The sequence below is a fragment of the Rhinolophus hipposideros genome (genome assembly GCF_964194185.1).
Source record: "Rhinolophus hipposideros genome assembly, chromosome: 5".
Taxonomy (NCBI): Eukaryota; Metazoa; Chordata; class Mammalia; order Chiroptera; family Rhinolophidae; genus Rhinolophus; species Rhinolophus hipposideros.
The window spans coordinates 69,907,183-69,932,049 of NC_138051.1; the positions used below are offsets into that span (position 1 = coordinate 69,907,183).

General features: G+C 34.5%; 1 protein-coding gene across 1 annotated transcript in view; it reads right to left on the reverse strand.

The window, feature by feature from the left end:
- The window catches only part of KCNH5 (potassium voltage-gated channel subfamily H member 5), a 285,331-nt gene that overhangs the window by 98,828 nt on the left and 161,636 nt on the right, over window positions 1-24,867 (reverse strand). Inside the window, exon 8 of the mRNA XM_081050207.1 lies at window positions 18,267-18,466. Coding sequence (XP_080906333.1) covers window positions 18,267-18,466 — 200 coding nt within the window. The remainder of the gene's footprint in view (window positions 1-18,266; window positions 18,467-24,867) is intronic.

The following is a 24,867-nucleotide window of genomic DNA, read 5'->3' on the forward strand; positions in this document are numbered from 1 at the left end:
ACTCAAAATGTATCATGGATTTACATATAAAATTTAAGACTATAAAACTTAAAGAGAAAGAAAAGACAAACTATAAATTGGAAAAAGTACTTACAAATCACATCTCCAACAAGAGACTAATATCTAAAATACGTAAGAATTCTCAAAACACCATATTTTAAAAAGTCCAATTGGAAAATGGGCAGAATACATGAAAAGGTGTTTCACAGAAGAGATTAAACAGATCAAAAATAAGCAAATGAAAATATGTTCAACGTTATTAGTCCTTCGGAAAATATAAATTAAACCCACAATGGGATATCCCTGCCCACCTAAAATAAAAAAATAGTGATAACTCCAAATGATGTGAGGATGCAGAAAAACTAGATTGCTCATATAGTAGGTATACAAATTGTACATCCACTCTGGAAAAAGAGTATGAGAATTTCTTACAAAACTTAATGTGGGCTTACCATATGACCAACCAGCAATTGCACTCTTGGGCATTTATCCCAGAGAAATGAAAATTTATGTTCACGCAAAAACCTACGCATGAATGTTTATAGCTGCTCTATTTGCAATAGCTCCAAACTGGAAACAACATAAATTTCCTTTGGCGGTGAATGGTTGAACAAACTGTAGTACATATTATATACCATGGCATACCACCCAGCAGTATAAAGGAACTAACTATTGTTACAGACAATAATTTGGATCTCTAGGGAATTATGCCTATGAAAAAATGAAAAAAAACTAATGTCAAAATTTTGCAAGATTGTATTTATATAACATTCTTGAAATAACAAAATTAAAGAGATGCAAAATAGATTGGTAGTTGCCAGGATTTAGGAAGGTAGGTAGGACAAGAGGGGGCTGTGGCAGTAGATGGGTAAAACAAGAGATCGTGGTGATGGAATTGTTCTTTAACTTGACTGGTAGTGGTTACATGAATCTATACTTGTGATAAAATTGATGTACAACCAAACAGAGAGAGAGAGAGAGAGAGAGAGAGAGAGAGAGAGAGAGACAGAGAGACAGAGAGACAGAGAGAGAGAGAGAGAGAGAGAGAGAGAGAGAGAGAGAGATGAGTACATTTGGTGAGCAAAACTGGTAAAATATTCGTATCAATATCAAGTTCCCAGTTGTGAGGGAAACTGGGTGAATGGTATACAGAATCTTTCTGTTTTAGTTCTTACAACTTCATGTGAAGCTACAATTATCTCAAAATAAAAGGTGTTTTTGTATTTTTTTTTTTTTTTGCATTACCAAAACCTAAAAGTTTTGTCCCTCCCTTTTGAGGACAACAGCCCTCCAAACAACCAGAGCCCCCAGAACATCAACTAATGACAGGGTATTTCAGTCAGTGTTATTAACACACTTTCATTAAATGTCACTTTGCATAAAGCCAAAACCCTTGGGAAGGCCCGTCGTGGGAGAACTGTCTGTATGTCCTGGATTTACCTGAGCCAGTTTGACAGGCAGATTAGCTGCATGTCACCAGGGAAACCTGAAGGCTGTCCCTCTGCTCCAGGGTAGACTGAATGCCAAACCTCTGAGCTGAGGCATTAGCCTCCAGCACAAAGACAAGGGCTTGGGTCAAAAAAAAACTCTGCTCTGGGAAATCAACCTGCAACCTTGTAATTTATAACAGCACTCTCTATAAAATATTCCAGGTTCATCTTCTTAAATGCCAGAACACTTCAAAACTGTATTGAAAATTTCATTTAGACTAAGAGTTTGTTTGGCCCCGGTGATGTTTTTTATCTGAACAAAATTTTTACAATTTTTCCTTTTAATGAATCCTTTATTTATGTTAGATTTACACATTTTATCTAACAAACTGAGGCAGCAGTATCAAAGAAAAGGAAATAACTCCTTCCCCGACTAAGTTTACATAGATTTTCAGAGTAGTTCTATTGTTGTTTGCTAGTCATTTGCTCATTTATTCGTTGGTTACCTACAAATGCCAGAAACATGCTAAGTCTTTTGGATATAGATTAAAAACAAAACAAAAAAAAATAGCTACTACCGTCAGAAGCTTCTAGCCTATTGGTTTAGTAAGATATTTTAACAACAGCAACAACAACAAAAAATATACTATTTTGTCAATGAGATATAAGCAATATTCTGGGAAAGCCCAAAGACCTGGGTCACTTAAAAAATACCTTTCTAGGATGGTCAGCAGCCTTATGCCTACTTGTAAAATCACAGTATCTAGTATTTCAGTGGAGGAGCAAACCAAATTCCCCTTTCCTAAGGTGAAAATAAATTGAGGATCCTTGTGACTCTCTCGATTAGATAGATCAGATAGATGATAGATAGATAGATAGATGATAGATAGATAGATAGATAGATAGATAGATAGATAGATAGATAGATAGATAGATAGACTCCCCCCCACCCCCCGCAGAGAGCTAGCCTTTCCCCCAATAATCAGCAACCTCCTAGGCAGCAGAAGACAGTAGCTGGGGCCTGACTAATGATCACAAAATCCCCACCTCTGGCAGGCTAAAGATAACATCTTGACCTAAGTTATGTTTCAGTTCCTGAGCCCTAAAGTGGAACGACCCCTTGCCTACTTTCCCATGAGACCCAACAAAGGGACTCTGGAAAAGACCTCAGAACTGTCCTGAAGAACTGAAGAAATGATTCATTTCCCTTACCTCACCTCTGATCAATCAGCTCCCAGCATGACCCCAAACCCCTAACACACGGTATCTTGTGATTTTGCTGTATATCATGTGTAACCTATTAGGTTGGTGCAAAAGTAATTGCGGTTTAAAAGGTTAAAAACAATTGCAAAAACCGCAACTACTTTTGCACCATCGTAATACAAGCTATCTGAGAAATCAGGCTTTTGAACATTAGTTTCCCCTTCTCCTGGATGGTGCCATTCATCAATAAAATAGCCAATATTTTTCCACTGCAATTCCTCGTGTATAGTGTTTGACTCAGCTAGTGCCTGTTGGACGAACTTTCTGTTCTATAACAAACGCAACTCAGCAGGGATTTCAATACTGTTTTCTTAGACTCAATTGGTTCAGATTTTGAAAGAAACAGAAAATGACAATGAACCCTCACAAAAACTGTCCAATGCAGGTATTGTTTCTATTTTACAAATGTCAGTAACAGATCCATGGTCTGGGTGACTTTAAAGCCCTCTTGCTCTTTCTATAACACTCAATTGCTTCTGAATATACAGACAACAGAAAATCCCAGGTCAACGTGTAACAGTTGGAGGCACACTTGAATACACAATCTAGATCTAACCAGAATGCTATCCAAGATGCGTCCATGTTGTTGCAAATGTTAGCATTCATCTTTTCTTATGGCTGAGTAGTATTCCATGGTGCATACATATCACATATTTATCCAATCATGTATCGAAAGGATACATGGATCCTGAGAACATCATGCTAAGCGAAATAAATCAGATAGAAAAAGAAACATACGGTTTCATCCATATGTGGAATATAAAACTAAAAGCAACAAATAAGAAAAACAAAACTCATAGACACAGACAACAGTATGGTAGTTACCACAGAGAAAGGAGGTTGCGGGAATATGTAGAAAAGGGTAAAGGGGGTCAAATATTTGGTAAGAGAAGGAGACCTGACTTTGTGTGGTGAACACACAATACAATATACAGATAATGTACTACAGAATTGTACACCTGAAACCTATGTAATTTTATTAACCAATGTCACCCCAATAAATTTAACAATTGCTTTTTTTAAAAAAATGCTATCCAATATGACTCACAATTCCATGTGGCCCTTTTGGAAAAATTTCCTAAAAGAACCTCAGATTGGTGCCCTGATCCCTTTTGTGGAGATCAACATATTTGACTACTGTGTCAGCACTTTATCATATGACCTCCTGTCTCTCACCCTGATTTTTTTTAATCTTTTGCTATTCTTTCTGCTCCTCAAACTAACCCTTTACCTTACCCCCACTTACTGCCATAATAAATTTAAACATTCCCTGCATTTAGCTTACCCTTTCAAAGTTTCTCCAGTTTAGAGTGACTGAATCAGAAAGCTCATACACTTCCCACAATATAAGGTACAGGTTGTCATGCACACCTCATTAGAACATTCAGAGGCTTGTGGTATGGATAATGCATTCATTGTGGAATTAAATACCTCTAAACACTCAACAGTCAAATTGTTGCACACCAGCAGCAGCAGTTCATCAACTGGATTAAGATCCCCAAACCACTGACCACTCCCAATACTTAATCACTATTCATTTAACCCCTCCTGTATTCACTTTTTGAATGTCTAGCACTGATTCCTATTGTTCATCATTGAAAACACTTCTTATTACTCTTCCTCCATCATATTACCTATGAAAACCCCATCCTTTGTTTATCCCTCTTTGTCTAAATAATATCACAGTTTTGCTGAATGCTTTCACTTTAAAATAATGGATGTAAACTTACAACAGGCACTCATCAATACCTAGAATTTCTACTATATTTCCCTCATATTTGCACATTCCCACTTATAGGACATACCTTAGAGTTTATTTTCCCCGGTATACAGTAGGCCAGGTATACAGTTTGGGGGGTTTTACTTGTTTGTTTCAGGCATGCTTTCCTCAATTTTAAACATCAGTTCTGCTTTTTGTTTTATTTCATGTTTTGATAGGCACCGATTATATGTATATTAGGTCTTTATGCATGCGTTCTCTGTAACATTTGCCCCCTTTATACCTCTTTATTTCAGTTTCATTAATTATTTTGCTCTTTCCATTTAGTCCTCTCTATATATCTTCTTATAACCATTACTATATAATAGAAGATAGCATGTAGGCACCTTGTAAATTCGTCTTCATTTATAATATTGGTCTTTCTTCTTTCATTTATTTTTTGACTTGAATCAGCTCCCTATATTTCTCCTTCTATACTGTAAATTTTCAGGTTTCTTACTCATAGGAAGTTCTTTCCTATCTTAAATTGCTTGCTTCACTATATTCAGTTTAATTTGAGTGGTAGATTAGTTTTCTTCTATATCATGGCTTTTGTGGGGGTGTGCTTTCATATTGAAAAGTTTTATTTTTTAATTTCTTTTCCATTATCTTTATACAAATCCTTTTTTTCTGTTTATGAGTATTTGTTGTATATTCCTAACCAACAATAATAGGTAATCCTCTGGGGGAGGAGGTAAGGAGAGGCTTTATAGCAGGAGGTTTCTTCTGTATCTTATCAGCTTCCTTAGTTCAAAGGCATCTTCTTTTGTTACTACAGTTAAGTGAAGTTTTTCCAATAAACATTACAATTTGGACTTGGCTTCTTATATCTTGTTCGTAGCGCCCTAATTTTCTGACACTTCGTTCTTCCCTTACACCACTATGCTTCCAAGAAAATTATTCGTTCTCTAAGGTATCCAAAATGGTTTCCAAATCATTCTTTTCCCCAGAAGCGTGGCCTTCCCAAAACTATTCCCTCTCCTTTGAATCACTCTCCAAGCTGTGTGACTCTAGTAGCATGTGCTCTGATCCATCACGTCTCAATCCTGTGCTCAGAAAAACTAAGACTGTATGCTTCTTCCTTCATTCTGTGTATTTCCCTCATAACTCAGCTCTGCTGTGGTTCTCACAGCTTTGTTGGTTGGGATGTGTACTTCCCACCATTCAGTAGCTCAATATGAAAATTTACAGTATTCTCTGTCTCTTACCTAAGCTGTGACCATACTCTGAGGGTGACTTTATTTGATAATCTCCTTATAGATTTTGGGAGAAAATTTGCGAGCAAATTTTGGCTGCCATGATTATCCTGTAGGAATCCAGAGTTCAGAATTGGGTTTTTAATTTGTATGTCTCTTAATACTGGCAAAGTTAAGCATATTTGTGCGTTCATTGATCATTCATATTTCCCCTTTTGAGAAATTCCTGCTTGTATTTGTTCTCTATCCTTCTATTGGTATAGCTGTACTTTCTTAGTGATTTTTAGGAATTTTTTTATATATTCTGGATGCTAATACTTTACTGGTTTTTTTATGTTTTAAACTTCTCTCCCAGTTTGTAGATGATTTTATTTTTCTTGTAGTTTAGTCTGATGATCAGAATTATTAATTTTAATAAGGTTAAATTTATTAATATTTTTGTTGTTTAGCCAAATTGTGTCATGTTTAAGAAATTAAAAACATATAATCAAAAAAACATTTTTATATACGGTTTTAAAATTGTGGTTAAGAACACATAACATGAGAGTTACCCTCCTAACAAATGTTTAAGTGTGCAACACAGTATTGCTAACCATTGGCACAACATTGTACAGCAGATTTCTAGAACTTGTTCACCTTACATAACTGAAATTTTATACCCATTGAATAGCAACTCCCCATTGATCCCTTCCCTCAGTCTCTGGTAACCACTATTCTACTCTCTGTTTCTAAGAGTTTGACTATTTTAGATACCTCATGTAAGTGGAAACATGCAGTATTTGTCCTTCTGTGATTGGCTTATTTCCCTTAGCATAATGTCCTCCAGGTTCATCCATGCTGCCATAAATAGGAGGATTTACTTCTTTTAATGGCTGAATAATACTGCATTCTATGTATATACCACATATTTCTTTATCTATTGTTTCCACATCTTGGTAAATGTGAATAATGCTGCAATGAGCATGAGAGTACAAATATCTGTTTGAGATTCTGACTTCAATTATTTTGGGTAAATATCCAGAAGTGTGCTAGGTAATATGGTGTTCTATTTTTAATTTTTGAAGAACCTCCATACTGTTTTCCATAGCAGCTACACCATTTTACTTCCCACCATTAGTGTGCAAGGGTTCCAATCTCTTCACATCCTCGCCAATATTCATTGTCTTCCGTTTTTTGGGTAACAGTCATCTTAACAAGTTTAAGGTGATATTAGGGAAATGTGGTTTCTGGAACAGAGTAGGTCTGGAATAAGTAAGTGATGTAAGGCAAACTTTGGAGTCACAACTCTAGAAATCAGAATCAAACTTTGACTCTGCCATTAACATTCACTAAATGTGTTCTGTTACCCTCTGATTTTTGGTCCATGTTCTTCCAGGCATCTCACACTTCGAAGACAAGTACCTCTTGAAATAAACATAAAACAGTATCAGCAGGTCAAAGAAAGCAGAAATTGATTTGCTCAATCTTGTTAGACTGCAACGTGTGTCTGATTTGCTATTGTCTTTCCACAGTCTGGAACACTGTCACGAGTGTAAGTAGGGACTTAACATTTATTGTTGAATACTGGAATAGGAAACATTTTTAAATACCAACTTATACATCAATATCTATCTAAATATTTATGAATTCTTGACTAAACTTCCTGTCAGGCCTCAGCTCTCAACATAGAGAATTTCGCCTCCTTTTAGAAAGAATTTTCCATTTATCTCTAATGACACAATATTTATTACAAAATTAATAAGCCATTATTAAATCAAAACTGTCTAATGGAAGATTTAAATGATAAAGTTTTACCATTAACAGAAATGAGGATTTGAGGTTTGGGGCTTTTGTTTTTTTCACTTCCTTACCATATGGAAGAATGGTTCTCAACTATATTGAGAATGATTGAATGAATGAATTACTTCTAATTGTATTGTGCTCTGTAATTTACTGAAGCATGTGAATCATTAAAGATATGCTAAAATTATATGACCATTGATTTTACTACTTTACAAGGCACTCTGAAGCCAAGTAATAACTGTCAGATTAAACAGGGAATGTCTCTGGATGTACTGGAATTTTAAACTGTGCCGTTAGATAAGAGGGATCTTAATTAAAACAACAAGGTGTAAGTTGGTGGAGGTGCTGGGTTGTTTCTCTTCTAACAGTGATTGGTTCCCTCCAGGAAGGCTACTTCTCATTAGTTTCTCATTTATTATCAAGACAAAGTTTTATACAAGGGTTATAATAATTAACTGTTAATTTAGATTCTGTCTTCTGATTTTTCCCAGGTGCTAACAGGATACTACTAATATTTCTCACAAAATCTTCCCAAATATACATTTAAATTTTAATCTTAGAAATGGAAATATCATGAAAGAATATATATTCTGTGAGTTTAAGTGACTGGTCACCCAGTTGAAACATGGCAACTAGACTGGGAGACCAGCTGACTAGAATGCAAGTCTCCTTACTGCTGATTCAACAATTTGTGTGACACCTCACCTACACTACACCTCCAGTTTGAATCCAAACAATGGAATCTTTTGATTTTCACATTGGCTTCTAGGAGTGGAACCACTAACTCTGCATTAGAAGAGCTGTGTTCACGATCTGCAATTACTTCACATGAGCCCACCATACCTCATCTGGGCAACCAACGTGGACAAGTTTTCTGATGGCCTCTGCTGTATTGTTTAATTCTAAAATCATGACTGTGCAATTCCAGTCAAAAGTTAAAGGGATTTATTTTTGGTGTGTAGGAAGATGATGATTGGGAAGGATGAGGAAACTTTATTTTGAAAAATAAACAGGTGAAAAAACAGAAACAATTAAGATATATATAAGGAGATACTTGTCTACCAGATAATAATATGCAATGAGGGGCAGAGCGGCTAAGATCAGTGCCTCTGTCATGCAGACCTGGTCCAAATTCAAGGTTTGCTGTGTGTGACATGAGGCTTTTATAGCCTAATTTCTGTATTAGTAAATTGGGAATAATTATAATACTTATGTGTTGGAAAGAGCAAAAATTAAATATACTAAGATTATTGGCCTATTAAATTCACGATTATTGCCTAATATTAACAATGCTATTCTGAAAAAAGGATGCATGTAAACATACATTAGTTATATAAAAAATAAACTATAAAAATAATGTAAGCTATAACATGCACATACCCTTTACTGTGGAAAATCCCATTTTCAGTGTTTAACTTAATATAGTCATTAGATATCTTAAATATCCAATAATAAGAGACTGATAAATATATTAGGATATATCCATTAAACGGAATACAAAGTTTATGGAGTATAAATTTATAACATAAAAATATATGCTCACAAAATCACAGAATAAATATGGCAAACTATATTTCTGTGAGCTGTGGGATTATGGATGATTTATTATATTTTCTTTTTCTAGCTCTCATTTCTAACTTTATTTAACAATTATGTATTTCTATTAAACAAACATTTTTAGAACCAAAATGGCCATATAAATAGCCTCCTAACATTTATTCATCCTGAGTAACCATGATGATAATAGAATGCATAAAGCTATACTCTGGCCATGAATGTATTCTCTGATAATTGCCCAGAAAGGCAGCAGACCCAATTCTAAATATATGTGCCAATTAGTTTAATCAGGTTTAGGGTACCAACAGACTCAATAAGTTCCTACATTGGTTTATGTGTTGTTATTAGTTTTTGAGTAAGATTTTTAACCAGCATGTACATTCAGTTGAAATTATTCTATGGCACATGGAATGTATAGGCCGTGTACAGTTAATTAACGTTAGTTAATTATTGACTTATTAGTAGTAACTAGACTAATCAGATCTTTTCTTTTTCTCCTTTCTATAGTTTTCCATCTTTAAACCAATTACTTGACTATTAGGACACAGGTAATTTAAGTTTTATTATACAATATGTAAAGAGTTTCAATTTCTAACAAGATTTTATGTCCAAATTCTATTGCTTTCTCTATTGCCTTCTTTAACTCAATCCTCCCAACCTAAATTAGACTCACCCCCTCTCCTTTTCTTTAAATCTTACATGGTTTGCTGTATTGTATTTCAAGCATCATCACGATTTGGAATTGTATGTTTATTTCTGCAGTTAAGTCTTTCCTCTTCTAGTAGACTCTGAGCAACTCAAGAGTAGGGATTGTGTTTATTTACCACTCGACAGCAATTACTACAACAGCTTACAAAACCATGGCTCCCTTTGATGTGGAGGCAAATTTTAAAAGACGGTTATTTTCCTATTTATAAATTCTACCATAGCATAAATCCTTCCTTAATTGACATCTTCCATATCGCAGAGATACCTCAGCAGAAATTAGGGCAATGAAGACTTCCTGAAGAAAGTTCATGACATAAAGATTTGAGGAAGAATGCTAATACAAGCAAAGAAGAGAATGTCTGAAAGTCTCAAGATAGATCATGACTCATACAAAGCCAAAGTGAGAGAAAGCCGCCCGATCATACCACCATGCGTCCCTCTCGGTGACTCCAGGATCATGCCCTGGAGCAGGGCATGAAGAAGCATCTCAGGCCATTGTCAGTGAACAATTAGAGAAATCTCTTTCTTACATAACAACTTTTATTTATCTTTTAATCTATTTTGTTGTATTTTCTCCACCCTCTGGCTGCCTTCTGCTGTGCCAGACAGGGATGCCTGTGGTTTATTTGGCACTACTAGTAAAGGAGCTAAAAGTGGCTTTTCAGTACTTCATAGAACACAAATGAACACAAAATCAAAATCAATTAGCCTGAGCCAAAGGACAGGCATCTTTTAGGCATTATCATAAAAACCAGGAATGAGATGGGAAAGGGTATAGGGAGGAGAAAGCCACAAGGCCCTGGGAAAAAATAAAATATAACAAACACCATCAAATAATAATAACAATAGAAATCACAGAAATGAAATTTTTTTTCAAGTTTTGTATATAAAATCCAACCATCTGCATAATCCTGTCTTTATCTAGTAAACTGCAAAAGCTGTATGAGTAGCACTATAATCTCTTTCAAAAATAGGTGCTTTAATAGCCATTTCTGCAGATGTAGAAAATTTGAAATGGATCAATCAAAGCAGCTCAGAACAAAATAATAGGTTAGATACAAACACCTACTCACATTATAATATTGTCTACAGCATGTAAATTCATTCATGATTTAATTTCCCTCCAAAGTCCAAATGATATTTGTGTCTTTGCAATCAATGTGTATGTATGTAGAAAAATTTTATTCATCCAAATTACTCTCCAACTGAGAGTCTACTTTCATCTATACTTAAAGACAACAGTACATACCAAACATCAAGCAAAGACCAAGATTAAAAGTGGTGCCGGTCATGACCTACTTCTTGTAGTTCATAACCGGTAAAGGAAGAAATCAATTATAACCACAATAGACTAAATTATTTGCTAGCACTTATTATTGCTGATTTTATGCAGGCACTATGTTGGCATTTTTACCGTCCAGCTAACTAAGGTGGAAGGTGGTGTCGTAGATGTGAATACGGAAGCATGGAACCCACTCTTCGGGGTCTATATAAAGCCAGGCTACTAAAGAAGTTATCCACAGCTCTATAACTCCTTCTTCTCATTCCTGGACTATTGCTATCAAATGATTCTTTAGTCCCTTCCTCAGGAGCTGGTGGCAGAGTGGTGAGAAAATGAAATACAAAATAGCCCACACTACTGCATTGAAGTAATTTCAACATGGTACATAACAAGAATGTACTTAATATTATTCATAGAAAAAGGTCTAAGTCATTCAAGGTTTACCCTACTTACACAACATCTCCCTATCTTACTAGAGGAAACTAATACTGTCTACTACCTGGTGCACAAAAATTTTACTAGTAATTATATTAGCTAACAACAATATAAAGCTTGAATTGGAGCACTCTTAAACTATGCCAAAAGTCATGACAAACTACATATACACTTAAATGTTACAAATTACTATCAAAGAAAATGTTATTTAAAGTTCTCATCTACTTGTAATGTTTGTAATAAACCCTTGAGCCCTATTTTATTTAACTTTTGATATATGAAAGGAAAAATAAAATTGGGGTTTCACATAAAGTCTACCTTCACAGACAAGACCTGCATGTCACATAGGAAAGAGAAATGTCAAAAATAACTCTGAATGCTTACTTTATAATATTTCAGTAGGCAGCAATTGAGAAGCACGTGTGAACATGACAATAGTTAAGTTTCCTTGCCATGTTTAGATATAGAGAGAAAAGTCACGGTTTTCAGGTATTTGGGGCATGAAGCTTTTACACCACAGGCTGAGAATATAGTTCCTCGTAATGACAGACTAGGCATAGTTCCTCCCACTCAACTATAAGGTTACTTAAAGACCACAGGAAAACCATGCCTGTTAGCTCATGGGCGTCTGTGTCCTCAGAATTTTTTGAGATGGTATATGTCCTATACCTTGGAAAACTCAGTTTAATTTGTAAAACCATAGGACTCAGCTATACTAATAAAAAAATTGGGGGAAAATAATTATTGAATTATTACAGAATTTTGTTCTATTATTTTTTAATAGAAGACCTCTTGAATACATGTGTTTGAACTGTAAACAAGATCTGGTATATAATAGTACTCAAAACCATTCAGACACAATTATCACACAACCTTAGTGTCAGGACCTGTACTACTGGCAGGTAGTCCATTTCCTACTGAAGCAGATATATCACTGCATTTTTAAATACTTCAAGTCACCTGTCATAGCTCTCCCAAGCCTTCAATTAGCCAAACTAAATATTCATATTCCCTTTAGCTGTTTGTCGTAAAACAAGATTCCCAGAAATTTACACCTTCATGATTTTCTTCTGGTAAGTGTGCAGCTATTTGATGACATTTTTTAAAAAAAATATCTAGCTGGAAGCTGAACACAATATTTTATCTATGGCCTGGACTGTACTGATGTGATTACTACCTCTCTTGATCCAAAGACAAAAGTGCTTGTAATGCATCTTAAGACCAATTCAGTTTGTTTTTCTTTTTTTTGTCTTTTTTTTCTATGTTCATGTGTATATATTTACACGGCATATTTAACCCAGCACATTATTCTGTGGAGCAGTTCTTGGAAGGCTAGTGCCTTCATTCCTGGATTCATCTTGAAGTATTTAAACATTGAACCAAGAAAACGATGCCATGTATGTGTAAGAGTGTCATCGCTGTTGTTCTTTTTTTTTTTTTAATTAAAGTTTATTGGGGTGACAATTGTTAGTAAAGTGTCATCCCTGTTTTTTCATATTTAGTAATACCAAAAAAAGTTTAGATATACTTTTCTAAATTAAAACTATATATAAAAGTAAACTGATTACAAGAAAGTTACTTTAAATTGAAGAAAAAAATACACTGCCTACTCTGTTTGGAAGAAGTAGAGTGCCTCTGTGATAGATTAGGTTTAAAAATAATCCAGGATTTTAAAATATTCAAAATCTCAGTTTCTTTAAAGGCATAATTCTGCCTGAATATTTTGCATAATTCTGTCAGAATTTTCATATAGTGGGATTTTCCTACTGATACTTTATGCTTATTACAAAACATATGAAATTAGAAATGAAGACTAAAGAGCTTTTTCTATTGATTTTTTCCAAACTACATGTTAGAAAAAAGCAAGACAGTGGAAAATAAAAAAAATAATAATAAAAAAGATAAGGTTTTAAGCTTCAGTCCATAAAACAAGCTGAAAAAAAAATCCAGTATGATGAAAAATAGGTGGTTTCCACATTATACAAGTTATACATTTTCTCATAGAGTCTCAAAAGCAGAAAATAAAGTCCCCATCCATTTTCTTCATTTGAATTATTTCCCAGTAAATTTATTTCATACTGTAGAATAAACTTTTTGAGTTTTAAGTTTAAAAATAAACTATTTTTTCCTGTAATTTCCTTTTGCTCTTTTAAGTCCTCACTCATTCTACCCATTTCTCTTGTCTTTTAAGTTCATTGAATGTTAACAAGTAGAAAAGCCCAGAGGACAGATTTTTGTTATTAAATGTAAAAAAGAATCTAAAGCAACTACTGTGATTAGTAGTCAATAAAATACTTACAACCAAATAAAATTAATCTAGGTGGTATTCTATATAAAAAGCATTGCCTAAGGGCATTTTTCATGATAAAAATGCTACATTCTCCATGTCAGTACTGATTTTAATGCCATGATTTGTGTTAGAGAAAGCAGTATTCACATAAGACTGAACTAAATCACAGTGATTAATCTGCTTGTGGGTTAAAGATGAATTCAAAAAATCTATAAAACTAAATATGTGGAAGGATAGAAGGAAATCGCAGTAATTGGGGCAAAGGTTTTTCTCTAATTAGCTGCAATGCATCATTAAATTCTATTGTATTAGCAACTGAAAAAAATACAGCTCTGTTAGAACTATCAAGAGAAGCATCAGAACAAACACAGTTGGCTTCATACATTATATTTCAACATTTTTCAATGTATAAACTCATAATCAAATCTGGTAACAGCCACCATTAATAAAATATTTGAAACAATCAACAAAATGTGAGATAAGAAATATAGTAAGGCACATATTTGGCCTACTGAGGAACAGGAAGTCTAATAGGATAATTGTTAAAATTGAGATGCTGTTTACTAAAGTTACATCATCGAGTACATCATATTACTAAGATTGTGACTAAAATTACAGAATTTATGTCAATATTGTCATAGGGCTTTCATTTTCTTTTTTCCACCCTTGTATTTTAACAGGCTCTATCAACTTTATGCTTATCAAAAAAGACCACAGTAAAGATGAATATATAATAGTTAGATATATAGGTAGACTGATGGAGGGATGAATAGATAGATAGATAGATAGATAGATAGATAGATAGATAGATAGATAGATGATAGATAGATAGATAGATAGAAAGATAGATAGATAGATAGATAGATAGATAGATAGATAGATAGATAGATAGATAGACAGAAAGAAAGCTCTATTATGAAAGCCATATAAGCTCACTAGCTGCTACACTGAGAGTACACTCTAAGTGGACAAAGGTGGAAGCACAGACAAGTTATTTGGCTATACAATAACCCAGATAGGACACGATGGTGACTTGGACCAGGTGATAGCAATGAAGGTGGTAAGAACTGGAAGTGGAACCAACAAGATCAATGGAGGTTTTAATGGGGGTGGGGGATGTCTTAAGCATCTGAGGGATGGAGTTTCCATTAACTGCATTAGGGAAGAATGTCAGTAGAGCAGATTTATGGGAGATGATTAGGAGTTCAGTCCTGGCCCATTTTTTTTGACATTAGTAGGCAGCTGGATAGGAGAGTCTGTAGTTCAGGGAACAGGTACAAAATGAGTATGTATATTTGGGTGGTGTTATCATATGTTTTTAAAGTCATTGGATTGTATGATATCATTGAAGGAGAGGCTATAAACAGAAAAAGGAAGAGACACAGACTAAGGTCTAGAATATCCCAAATTTTAGGACATTATCTTGGTCAAACTGCTTTCAAGAAATGCCCTGCCAAATTACACATAGACCAGAATTATGCAATAGTGTCAGTCACTGCAGCCTTGCTAAGATTGGGTATTATGTTTGTCCATTTAATATATTAAAAATGATCTCTTGCTATTTTAATTTATTACAAGTGAAAATAAGATTTTCTTGTATGTTTATTAATAACCTGTATTTTATCTTGTGTAAATTAACTCATGTACTCAGTTTATTTTTCTCCCCAGGTATTCTAATTTTTATTGATTTATAAAAATCATTTTATGTATTAAGATAATTAACTTTTCACTTGTGATATTGATTGCAAATATTTGATCTCATTTTCATAGTTTTTGGTAAGTGAAGTTTTATATTTTCTAGCAAAATCTATTTATTAGTTACTTTGTTATGTATTCCATTGCTTTAATAGAACAAAGATAAATACAATATATTTATATATTTTCTTCTAATATTTTATGGTTTCTAATGGCAACATTTAACTCTTAGTCCTTCTGATATCCATGTTAGGCTTTTTCTTAGATTGTTTTAGCTCATTTTATAATTATATTAAATAATATACCAATTCCATCTTTGCAATGTGTCATTTAACTTATATTCAGTTCTTATCCATAGTAAAGTCTAGTTCTGAGATATCTATTCTCGCTTTTTGCTTTGGCTACTAATTCTTGTCTATACTTCAATACTTTGTGATAGTATTTCAAAGTTATATGTTATGCAAACTATTTGTCAAATAACTGAGTGCCTAATAGGCATATGGGTCTTCCACTTTGGTTGTTAGGTTTATTACTAAACCAGAGAGTTTGATGCCAATTTTTTGTTTTCTTTTTGTTCAGTATAGCATATGATGTGTAGTCTAAGAATGCATTTTTAAATTTAACCATATTGACTAGGCAATTAGTGGGAATCTTCTATAACCCCTTCCTAGTCTGAGACTCTGGCATGTGTCTCTTTACTTATAGTGCTGTTACCACTAGTTCTTATGTACCTGGGTGGGGATTTTCTTATTCAGCTTGGAGGAATCAACACAGGCATAGAGAGTTTGCCACATTAAATTAAACTTCAGATATATTTTATACACACACAACCAAACTTTCGTACTTGCCAGTTATTTAAATCTGCTTTCTCCTCTTAGTCAAAAACTACTCAAAGGATTCCCTCATTCATTTAGGAGGGACATCCATGATTTTTTCTTATCCAAAAGCTAATTCATTTTAATATTTTACTTATTTATTTTAAAATCTTTTCATTTAAATTAAATTTTTATTCTACCCTTAATATTAGCCTCTCCATCTTTTTTTCCTATTACTCCATTTTTCCATGGATACTCTACTAATCAGATAATTAGTAGATACTCTACTGATCATTTCTGTGAATACAAACGATAACAAGCAAACCACAAAAAAAAAAAAAAGTGGTTAATAATAGGAATCCAGAAATAGTTCCCCGCTGCATGGCATATGCACTTTCCAGCACACTCCATGTCAGCGTATTATATCCTAACTACATCATGAAGCAGGCAGTTAAGCAGGTCCTGGGGGTTAGGGGGCAGCATAGGCTATGGGTTGAGCTCTTTTATAATATAAAAGGTCATTGTTTCATCATTTTACTGAAGTTTTCTGTCAGCTACCAAGTGACTCCACTGCATTTTCTGGAACAAAAAGCTTCTGCCTGAGATAGTGATGGACAAGGTATTGGTTGGTGCAAAAGTAATTGCGGTTGAAAAGTTTAAAAATAATTGCAAAACTGCAATCACTTTTGCACCAACCTAATAGATGGTTACCTCTTAATCTCAGTTTACTGAATGTGGACCTCAAAGGACGTCTTGGATTTGACATCTTAAACACTGACTCTCACCCCTGACGAAGATTTTGTTCCTTCTTTGGATATCCTCCCTACTAACCATATATTGGCTCAGTTATACATCAATCAAATTCCACAGAAATGGAATGTGTCCTTTTCCCTCTGTGGTTACACATTCCACTTTAAGTGGCCACTTAACTAGAAAATTTATACTGTATCTTGTAAAACACTGAAAGAGGAGCACATCTCACCCCTTTCACAATTCGTCCACATAGTTCCTTGAGTAGCTCACCTGCACTCCCTCTGAAGGCTTCTCTCCCTCAATTCTCACATTCCACGTTCATTCCCCATGTCTCCCCAAACATCTTCTCCTAAATAACACCTTTTCTGGCTTGACAAATTAACTACTTGTCACTTCATGAAATTCCCCTAATTAAACATCTACTTTGCTCGTTTGCTCTTTCCCTTTGTCATTGAAAAGTGCTTGTTGAGCAGGTCTTATAGAAAAACTACAAGTCAACCTTATATGATTAAGAGAACACACCAAATTTGTGGGAAATGGCAGGAAGGTAATGTGCTGTCAGATTATCATATGTCAAAAACCAGTACCTAAAAATAATGTCCACTGGTGCTTACAAAGGAAAATAGATCACGATCAGTTTTCTCTAAAACTCTTGGGTGCAAGCCCTACTTGTCCTCCTCTCTATTTGAAGTGAATCAGCTGGGTGGAGGAAGTGAGAATTGTCTTTGAAATTTGGTGTCATTGATTGTGAGGAGGCCTGTGGTTTCTTGGTGGTCCCTAATATGAGATAGATGGGAAAAATTACAAGAAGCTCCATGAAAAGACAAGAAAGAAGTTAGAGACGTCAGATGAATGGGGAAGGTGGTATCCGTTTTGTAGATTTGTGTGGGAAAAGCAAAGAAATTATAAGTTGCTTTAAAAACATGTGAGAAAAAGGAGAGACATTTAAGTGGAAGATAAAAGTCTACCAGGAAAATGGCAGCACTGTTAAGAGGTTTAGAGGAATGCAGCAAATTACTCTGACTGGTAATGAGAGTGTTTTATGGAAATGAAGTAATCAGTTGTTTTCAGGAACCACAATTTCTAAATTGAGTGTGATGACTAGTACTAATTGATGATTAATGGTTGAGTGCCGTGCACATTCTAAGCACTCAATAATATTATTGATTGATATGTCACTTATGACTTACAGAGTAACATTTATGAAGCAATTATACAAGCAATATGTAAGTGAAAACTACAGGCATCTGAAGATCCTATTGAAATAGAAAATAAATAACAACAATAATAATAACCCATACCTTCTCTGTGTCGATGCCTTTTGACATGGACCATGTTGAGACAATATAATCCATGACCCGTTCACTAAGGCCTTTGGGGACCTGATAGAGTTTCAGAAAGTCCCGTACATTGTTCAGCATCTCATGGTATCGGTTGGTATTGGCATACATTTGCTGGAAAATTGTGGTAACATTTCCAAAAATAGTTGCATAAAGAAGAGCTGAAAGAGAAGAAATGATGAAAATAAAACAAATATCCCAAGTGAAAAAAATAATGTGAATATTGGCTCAATCAATGAATAATTTGACAGATGTCTTTATAAACTTTGAGGGTTAATGCATGTGAACCGAGGAGAAGAGTGCCTGGAATCTGGTATTCACTCAGTAAACATTACCTTCAATATGATAAACATGATTTTATGAGCATGCACCACTCTAGTCAATGTTGCACAATATGAGAGTGATTTATAGATTCCATGAAGAATTAAACGATCCGAAGTTATAATTTGCCTAAGTCCTAGCCTTATGACTAAAGGTATCCTCCAGCCTTGTCCTCCTGAATGAAACCCAACCAATTTGAACTTTCCAGGGACTGAAGATCCAGTTTAGAAATGTATGCTCTTTTTCACTGCATGCTTCTTCCAGCTTTTGGAATACTTCCCTACTTATAAATATTTTTGACGGAACATAAGAAATATAGGGAGAAATGACAAATTAAAATGTTCCATTTTGAGAAGGTTCTGAAGAGAAACTGGGCTGGAATTAACAGCTGAAATAAAACTTTGGAAGTGACTAAAAATTCAAGTTATTAAACTCATGTCAGTATACCAGTGTTGTTTTTTGATTCCATCATTTTAATTAAGAGTAAAGGCAGCCTGAAGACCACTGTTATTTATCTATAGGAGCCTGCGAATGGGATAGAGTTTCTTAATGCCCCAACTCTGACCCTCTCCCTCAACCCAAAATTACCAACACTTCTCTCTCCATATCTGGTCAGGCTACTAATGTTTAACTGATCTCGTAAAAACTTTGAAAGGCAGTGAGTTCAGCCCAAACTGGACACATCCCCAATTGCACACCACCCCTACTCTATGCTGTCCCTTTGGTTTCATTCCCTCATTAACACTAAGCTCTTTTGAAAAGGGGTAGTACTTTAATTACCTTAATATTCAGTAAACTCAATGTTTAGTAACCATGCATGTTCTATAAGCATTTCACAAGTGAGCAGAAAATCAGAAAATTATCATTTCCATTCTACAGCCTCCAAGCATTTGAAAAATGACTCCTCTGAACAAAGTATGGGCTGTTTCATTTTCCCATTTCATCAACCAAAATCCCATTTGCTGAAAGTGGTATAAAAATCAAGCTAGTGAAGCATCTTAAGAGCCTTAACATATTTTCAGAAAATCATTTGTTGTTTCTATGAACAACTAATTGTTCTCTGAGTTCAACAAATTATAATTTCACAACAAGAAGCTATAATTTTATAAGCATTTAGTCAGTTTTTTGCAGTTACTTAAGCATTTTGATGCCAGCAGAGACAATTTACAAAATAGATATTTTGTTAAAACTATTCAAGAAAAATATAGTGCTGACATTTCTTAACTGGGTCTGTAAGTCTTTGAATATTTATATTTAAAAATAAAAATAAAATAAAAAGTAGAGTTAACATCTCTATTCTACCATTGTGGTATTAAGAAAGACGAACACAGAAATAATGTGAACACATTAATAATATGTAATGATAAATTTTACTTTTTCAGAAAAGAAAAATAAGGAGAATTTATGTTTAAAAATAATCAGCGTTTTAGGTATTAATGAAATAATGCTATAATCATAATTTTTAAGACCTAGCTATTGTAAGTTGTCAATATCTATCGCAGGATGACCTATTATTTTGATATGTTTAACTTGTTTCCTCCCTAAGATGCTTGCAATATTCTATATTTGCCAAAGTGTCTTATTACTGCTTTTTAGTGTAACAAATTACCACAAATTTCATCTTTTTGGATACATTAAATATGTGCACATTATGCTCAAATGAAAAGTTTAGGCACTAAAATATGAAGAAAATTGTCAATGTATTAAAAGTTTGCAGCATTAATAAATGAAGAATGTAATCAACATCTCAGTAAGTTTGGCATATTTACAAAAATATCTTCTTCTGACTCCCATTTCCACGTGAGTATGGTGTCCTACATTGGAGAGGACTAAACAAGGTCATGATTTAAGGAAAGAGATTCAATTATATGTACGTACATATTTTTAAATTTTTTTTACTTTAAAATAAGTTGGGGAAAAAAGTGCAGAAAATTCATATGTAGCCACATGCAGCAGTGTCTCTCAACGATGACACACCTCTACCCTGAATTACAAACACACGCATCTTCTTGGATGCCTAATAGCTATTCAAGTTAACTATGTCCAAAAAAAAGAACTCTTAATTCACAACATAGTCTTTCCAACAGCCAAGTGCACTTTTGCATTTCAGTAAATTGCAAAGCCACAGTCAGTTGCTCAGACCAAAAACTACAAAGTCATTTTTCAATTCACTCTTTGATTTATCTCCTATATTTAATCCATCAACAATTCCTTTAAAGGCTCTACCTTTAAAATATAGCCTCAGTTCAAACACACCTCACTACCTCTACCAGCATCCTTGCAGAGTCTTCACTACTAGTATGTTCTTTTCCACTTACTAGCTTTGTGTCTTTGGGCCTGTTACTAAACTGCTCTAGACTACTACCTCCTCACCTACAACTTTAAAAGTACACTAGAATCTTTACAAAGGGGTTGTGTTAAATGAGTTAACTCATACAAAACAGGTTAAAAAACAGTCCGGTAGAGAGTAAGCTTCCATGAAATGTTATGCATCATCATCATCATCATGGAAATAGCTTCCAAACAATTAATTTTTTATGCATACACATACAAATCTTGGCCCTCTTCCACTTAAAACCTTTTCCATCACACAGAGACTTAAATCCAACCTAGTCATGTTCCAAGGACACAGATCATCACAGCGCTGCCTCCTGCACTGATTATAATTTCGACCAGTCATCCCCTCACTCCCTCTGTTCCATCAATCTATGATTGTATGTGCAGCAAATGCTTGACAATGTCAGCTTAAGCCATATATGTGGCTGAGGCAATTAAGAAGTAAATTTTTTAGACCCATTCAAGACTCCCCCACCTGATACCACATGGCCTAGAAAGAAGTCACCCCATCCTAGCCCTGCATAAACTGCAGATTCATGAGTAAAATAAATGGCTGTTCTTGTTTTAAGTCACTGAGTTTGATTAGTTATACAACTGTAATAAACCCTAATGAAGACAGATTGATTCTCAGTTGGGTAGGGAACCTGGGGGAGGAGGGTAGTGAGCTCCTGATCATGCACATCAGAGCCCAACAGTATACTTTGAAAAATACTTTTCTAAATATTTAATATATTTTATATTTTAAAACTCGAAGACACCTATTATTTTTATAATTTAAACATTAAATTCATGAATGCTTTCAAAAAGAGACATAGATTGAGTAATGCTATAACACAAATCACAGATTTCATTATCATTCAAGCACTGTTGTATTCTGTAGGCATTTACTGAGTATCTATTATAAGTCAGCCACTCCAGGAGCCACTATTGATACAATGATAAAAAAATAGACATAATCCCTGCTCTCAAGCAGTATACACTATTTCCTACTGAAAACTCTTAGTCTTTCATTCTCCCAAATTGCATTCTTTGAAGGAAGGCTAATGATCTTTTCCTTTTCACAGTTTATAAAAATCCACAAACTTATAGCCATTCCAAGTATATAAACTATAGTTTATTTATCATAGTCAAACAATTTGCGGAGTCAAACAAAAATCTATGTTCAGCTAATTAATTGTAAATCAGCCTCCATCTCTATGAATTGCTCATGATAACAGATAAGATGATAATATCCAGGTCTCTGAAGAAATTACGTTCACCATTCACTTCATTTTGTTTGTTCCTTAGGTCAAGCTGCATTAATAATTTGTATTTTTTAGACTTTTCATGCCTGTTCATGATGACATGTGACATTTACTTTTCATAATTATATTTCTTTCATAAATCTTGGCAAGTAATCATTGCCCTAGACTGAGCAATTTAAAATATTAATATGATAATGCATTTCTGGTAACCTTTAAAGCCACACAGGTGGCTCAACCATCATTTCCCTTTTTATTTATATTCACTAAAGTCCACCTTTAATAATGATATTTAAGGAGTGGAAGGAAAATATTCCATCTACCCGTGATCGTATGTGAAGCACACAGCCTCTTAAAATTTTTTAAATGACTCCAGTTGACTTTAGAACAAAGTAAAGAAGCGGATCTTCAGAAAAATCCAGTTTCAAAGCCTACTGTCCTTCCCACTCTCTCATAATGGCTTCTGGTTTCCCAGGATGCTCTTTTGTAATGACCTATATATGTAGGCAACCTGTATGCATCCACTTTAAGCCAGACATTTGTTCTTTCCCAGACTTCACTTAATCTATGCCCCACTCCATCCAGTAACTGAACTACACCAATTATCCTGTTAGAACTCATCTCATTAATTTCTTAAAGTATTAACTACTAAAAACTATTTAATATACTATCCTTCTCAAGGATATGGGGATTTTGAAAGGGAAATTCGGGTAATACAGGTTGACTGAATCATTAGAATTAACCATCAATAGTGAGATAAGTTGGGACAAAGAAGGGACAATTTTCAGAACTTACCAAATTATAGTATAATATTGGATAGATTTCACCAGCTTACGGTTCATCCCATGACTAACATACCAACTGACTCAATCAAAATAGTCTTAATAATTAAATGGCAATGCTTTTTGATATCATTTCCTACATATCCTAAGGAGTCAATTTTTGGAAATTAATCATGAACCTATATTCATCAATTACTAATATAAGATCAAAGATGTTAGAAGGGGAGGGAGGAGGATGGATGGAAAGATGTAGGAAGACTATTCATTCAAAGAACTACAAGAAATTAAAGTATTAGTAAAAACAAATCAAAGGATCAAAATAGCTTTATCACCACTGTATCCTTCTATAATAGTTACTCTAATTTTTATACTAAGTAAATTAATTTTCTTTATTCCCTATAATACAGCACAATTCATTTGACTTCTAATAAAATTAGTACACTCACATTGCTTGTATATCTATAGAAGTTTTTGCAGCGTTGATAAAGATGAACAGGGCAATACAGCACAATGCCTCTAAAGTAAGAGGAAGAATAATTAGAGATGTTCGACGAATACTGACCTCATCATTTCAGACTCATTTATTATGAGTCGAACAAAGCTCCCAAAATATATCAACTGTCAGGGAACCAGAGACAACCAAAGATTAAAATTGTATGTTATCTGTAGAGGTCCCCATCAGCTGCTACAAAGGCTACTGCAGTCACTTAAAAAATACTTTGGAGGAAGCTGTCTTAGCTACTGAACACAATCTCAAGTGAGAGCATGCCTAGATATGCCAAACTTGGTACACTGGTCACTCTTTTTTCAGGTTTCTCAGAATTCTAAAACCAGCCTAGAAAGAGGCAAGGAAGGCGAAATATGAAGCAGTTGGGAAATAAAAAGGCTCACAGACAGAGATTGCTGGTGATGCACAGTCACTCAGAGATGACAGAAGGAAAAGGAGATACTTTCCTTTGGACGTTATTTTTGAAAATCATAATTACAAAGAATGACTAAAACTTTAGGTAAATACAAATGACTACAGAAAAATAAGGTATGAGTATGTTTGTATCAGGTGATACAAAGATGGGAAAGAATCAGCGCAAACACAAGGAGAAGAATGACAACTTGGTTGCCCCTAAATCTTGGTTCATGCAGTTCCCTGGTAGTGAATTTCAAAATATGATGACAAATTATTCCTATCTTGGTATGCACCTCTTTGCAATGAGACTTTATTTCTTCTTCCACCAAAATCTATTTCCTTTAATCTGCGCTGGCTTTGTGACTTCATTTTTCTCAATGGAATGTGGCAGAAATGATATTATGCAACTACCCAAACTAGACCATAAGGGATCTTGCATGTTTGGCTTTTGCTCTCTTGAAATGCTCCCTTGAGATAACTTTTCCTGAAGAACCCTGGGTTGTACTGAGGGACATCAAGCCAGCAAAGATAGAGAGGTCTAGTTATCCTTGGGGTCCTAGTGAAACCAAGCCCCCAGCTAAGGTGCCAACTAAATGTGGCTACCTAAGGAAGCCCAAGCAAGGGGAGAAGAATCAATTGCCCAGTCAACCAATAGGGTCAACCAATAGAGAAATAATAAATCATTGTTGTATTAAGTCACTACATTTTGGAGTCATTTCTTACACAGCAATAGGTAACTGATACATCTCTCCCCCATGAAAGCCCTCCCTGTTCCTTCATCCTTCCTAAATCCCAGCCCTCTTCAAGGCTTGTTATTTCCTTCATAAAACCTTCTCTGATTATTCCAGCTCAAGAAATTTCTCTTATTTTTCTATAGAACCTAAGGTATACATCATTCCTTAAAACAGTAATTAGGTACCTTGCTATATATTTTTATTTGTTAACATATCTTTTTATAGTCCTTTGTATTTGTTAAC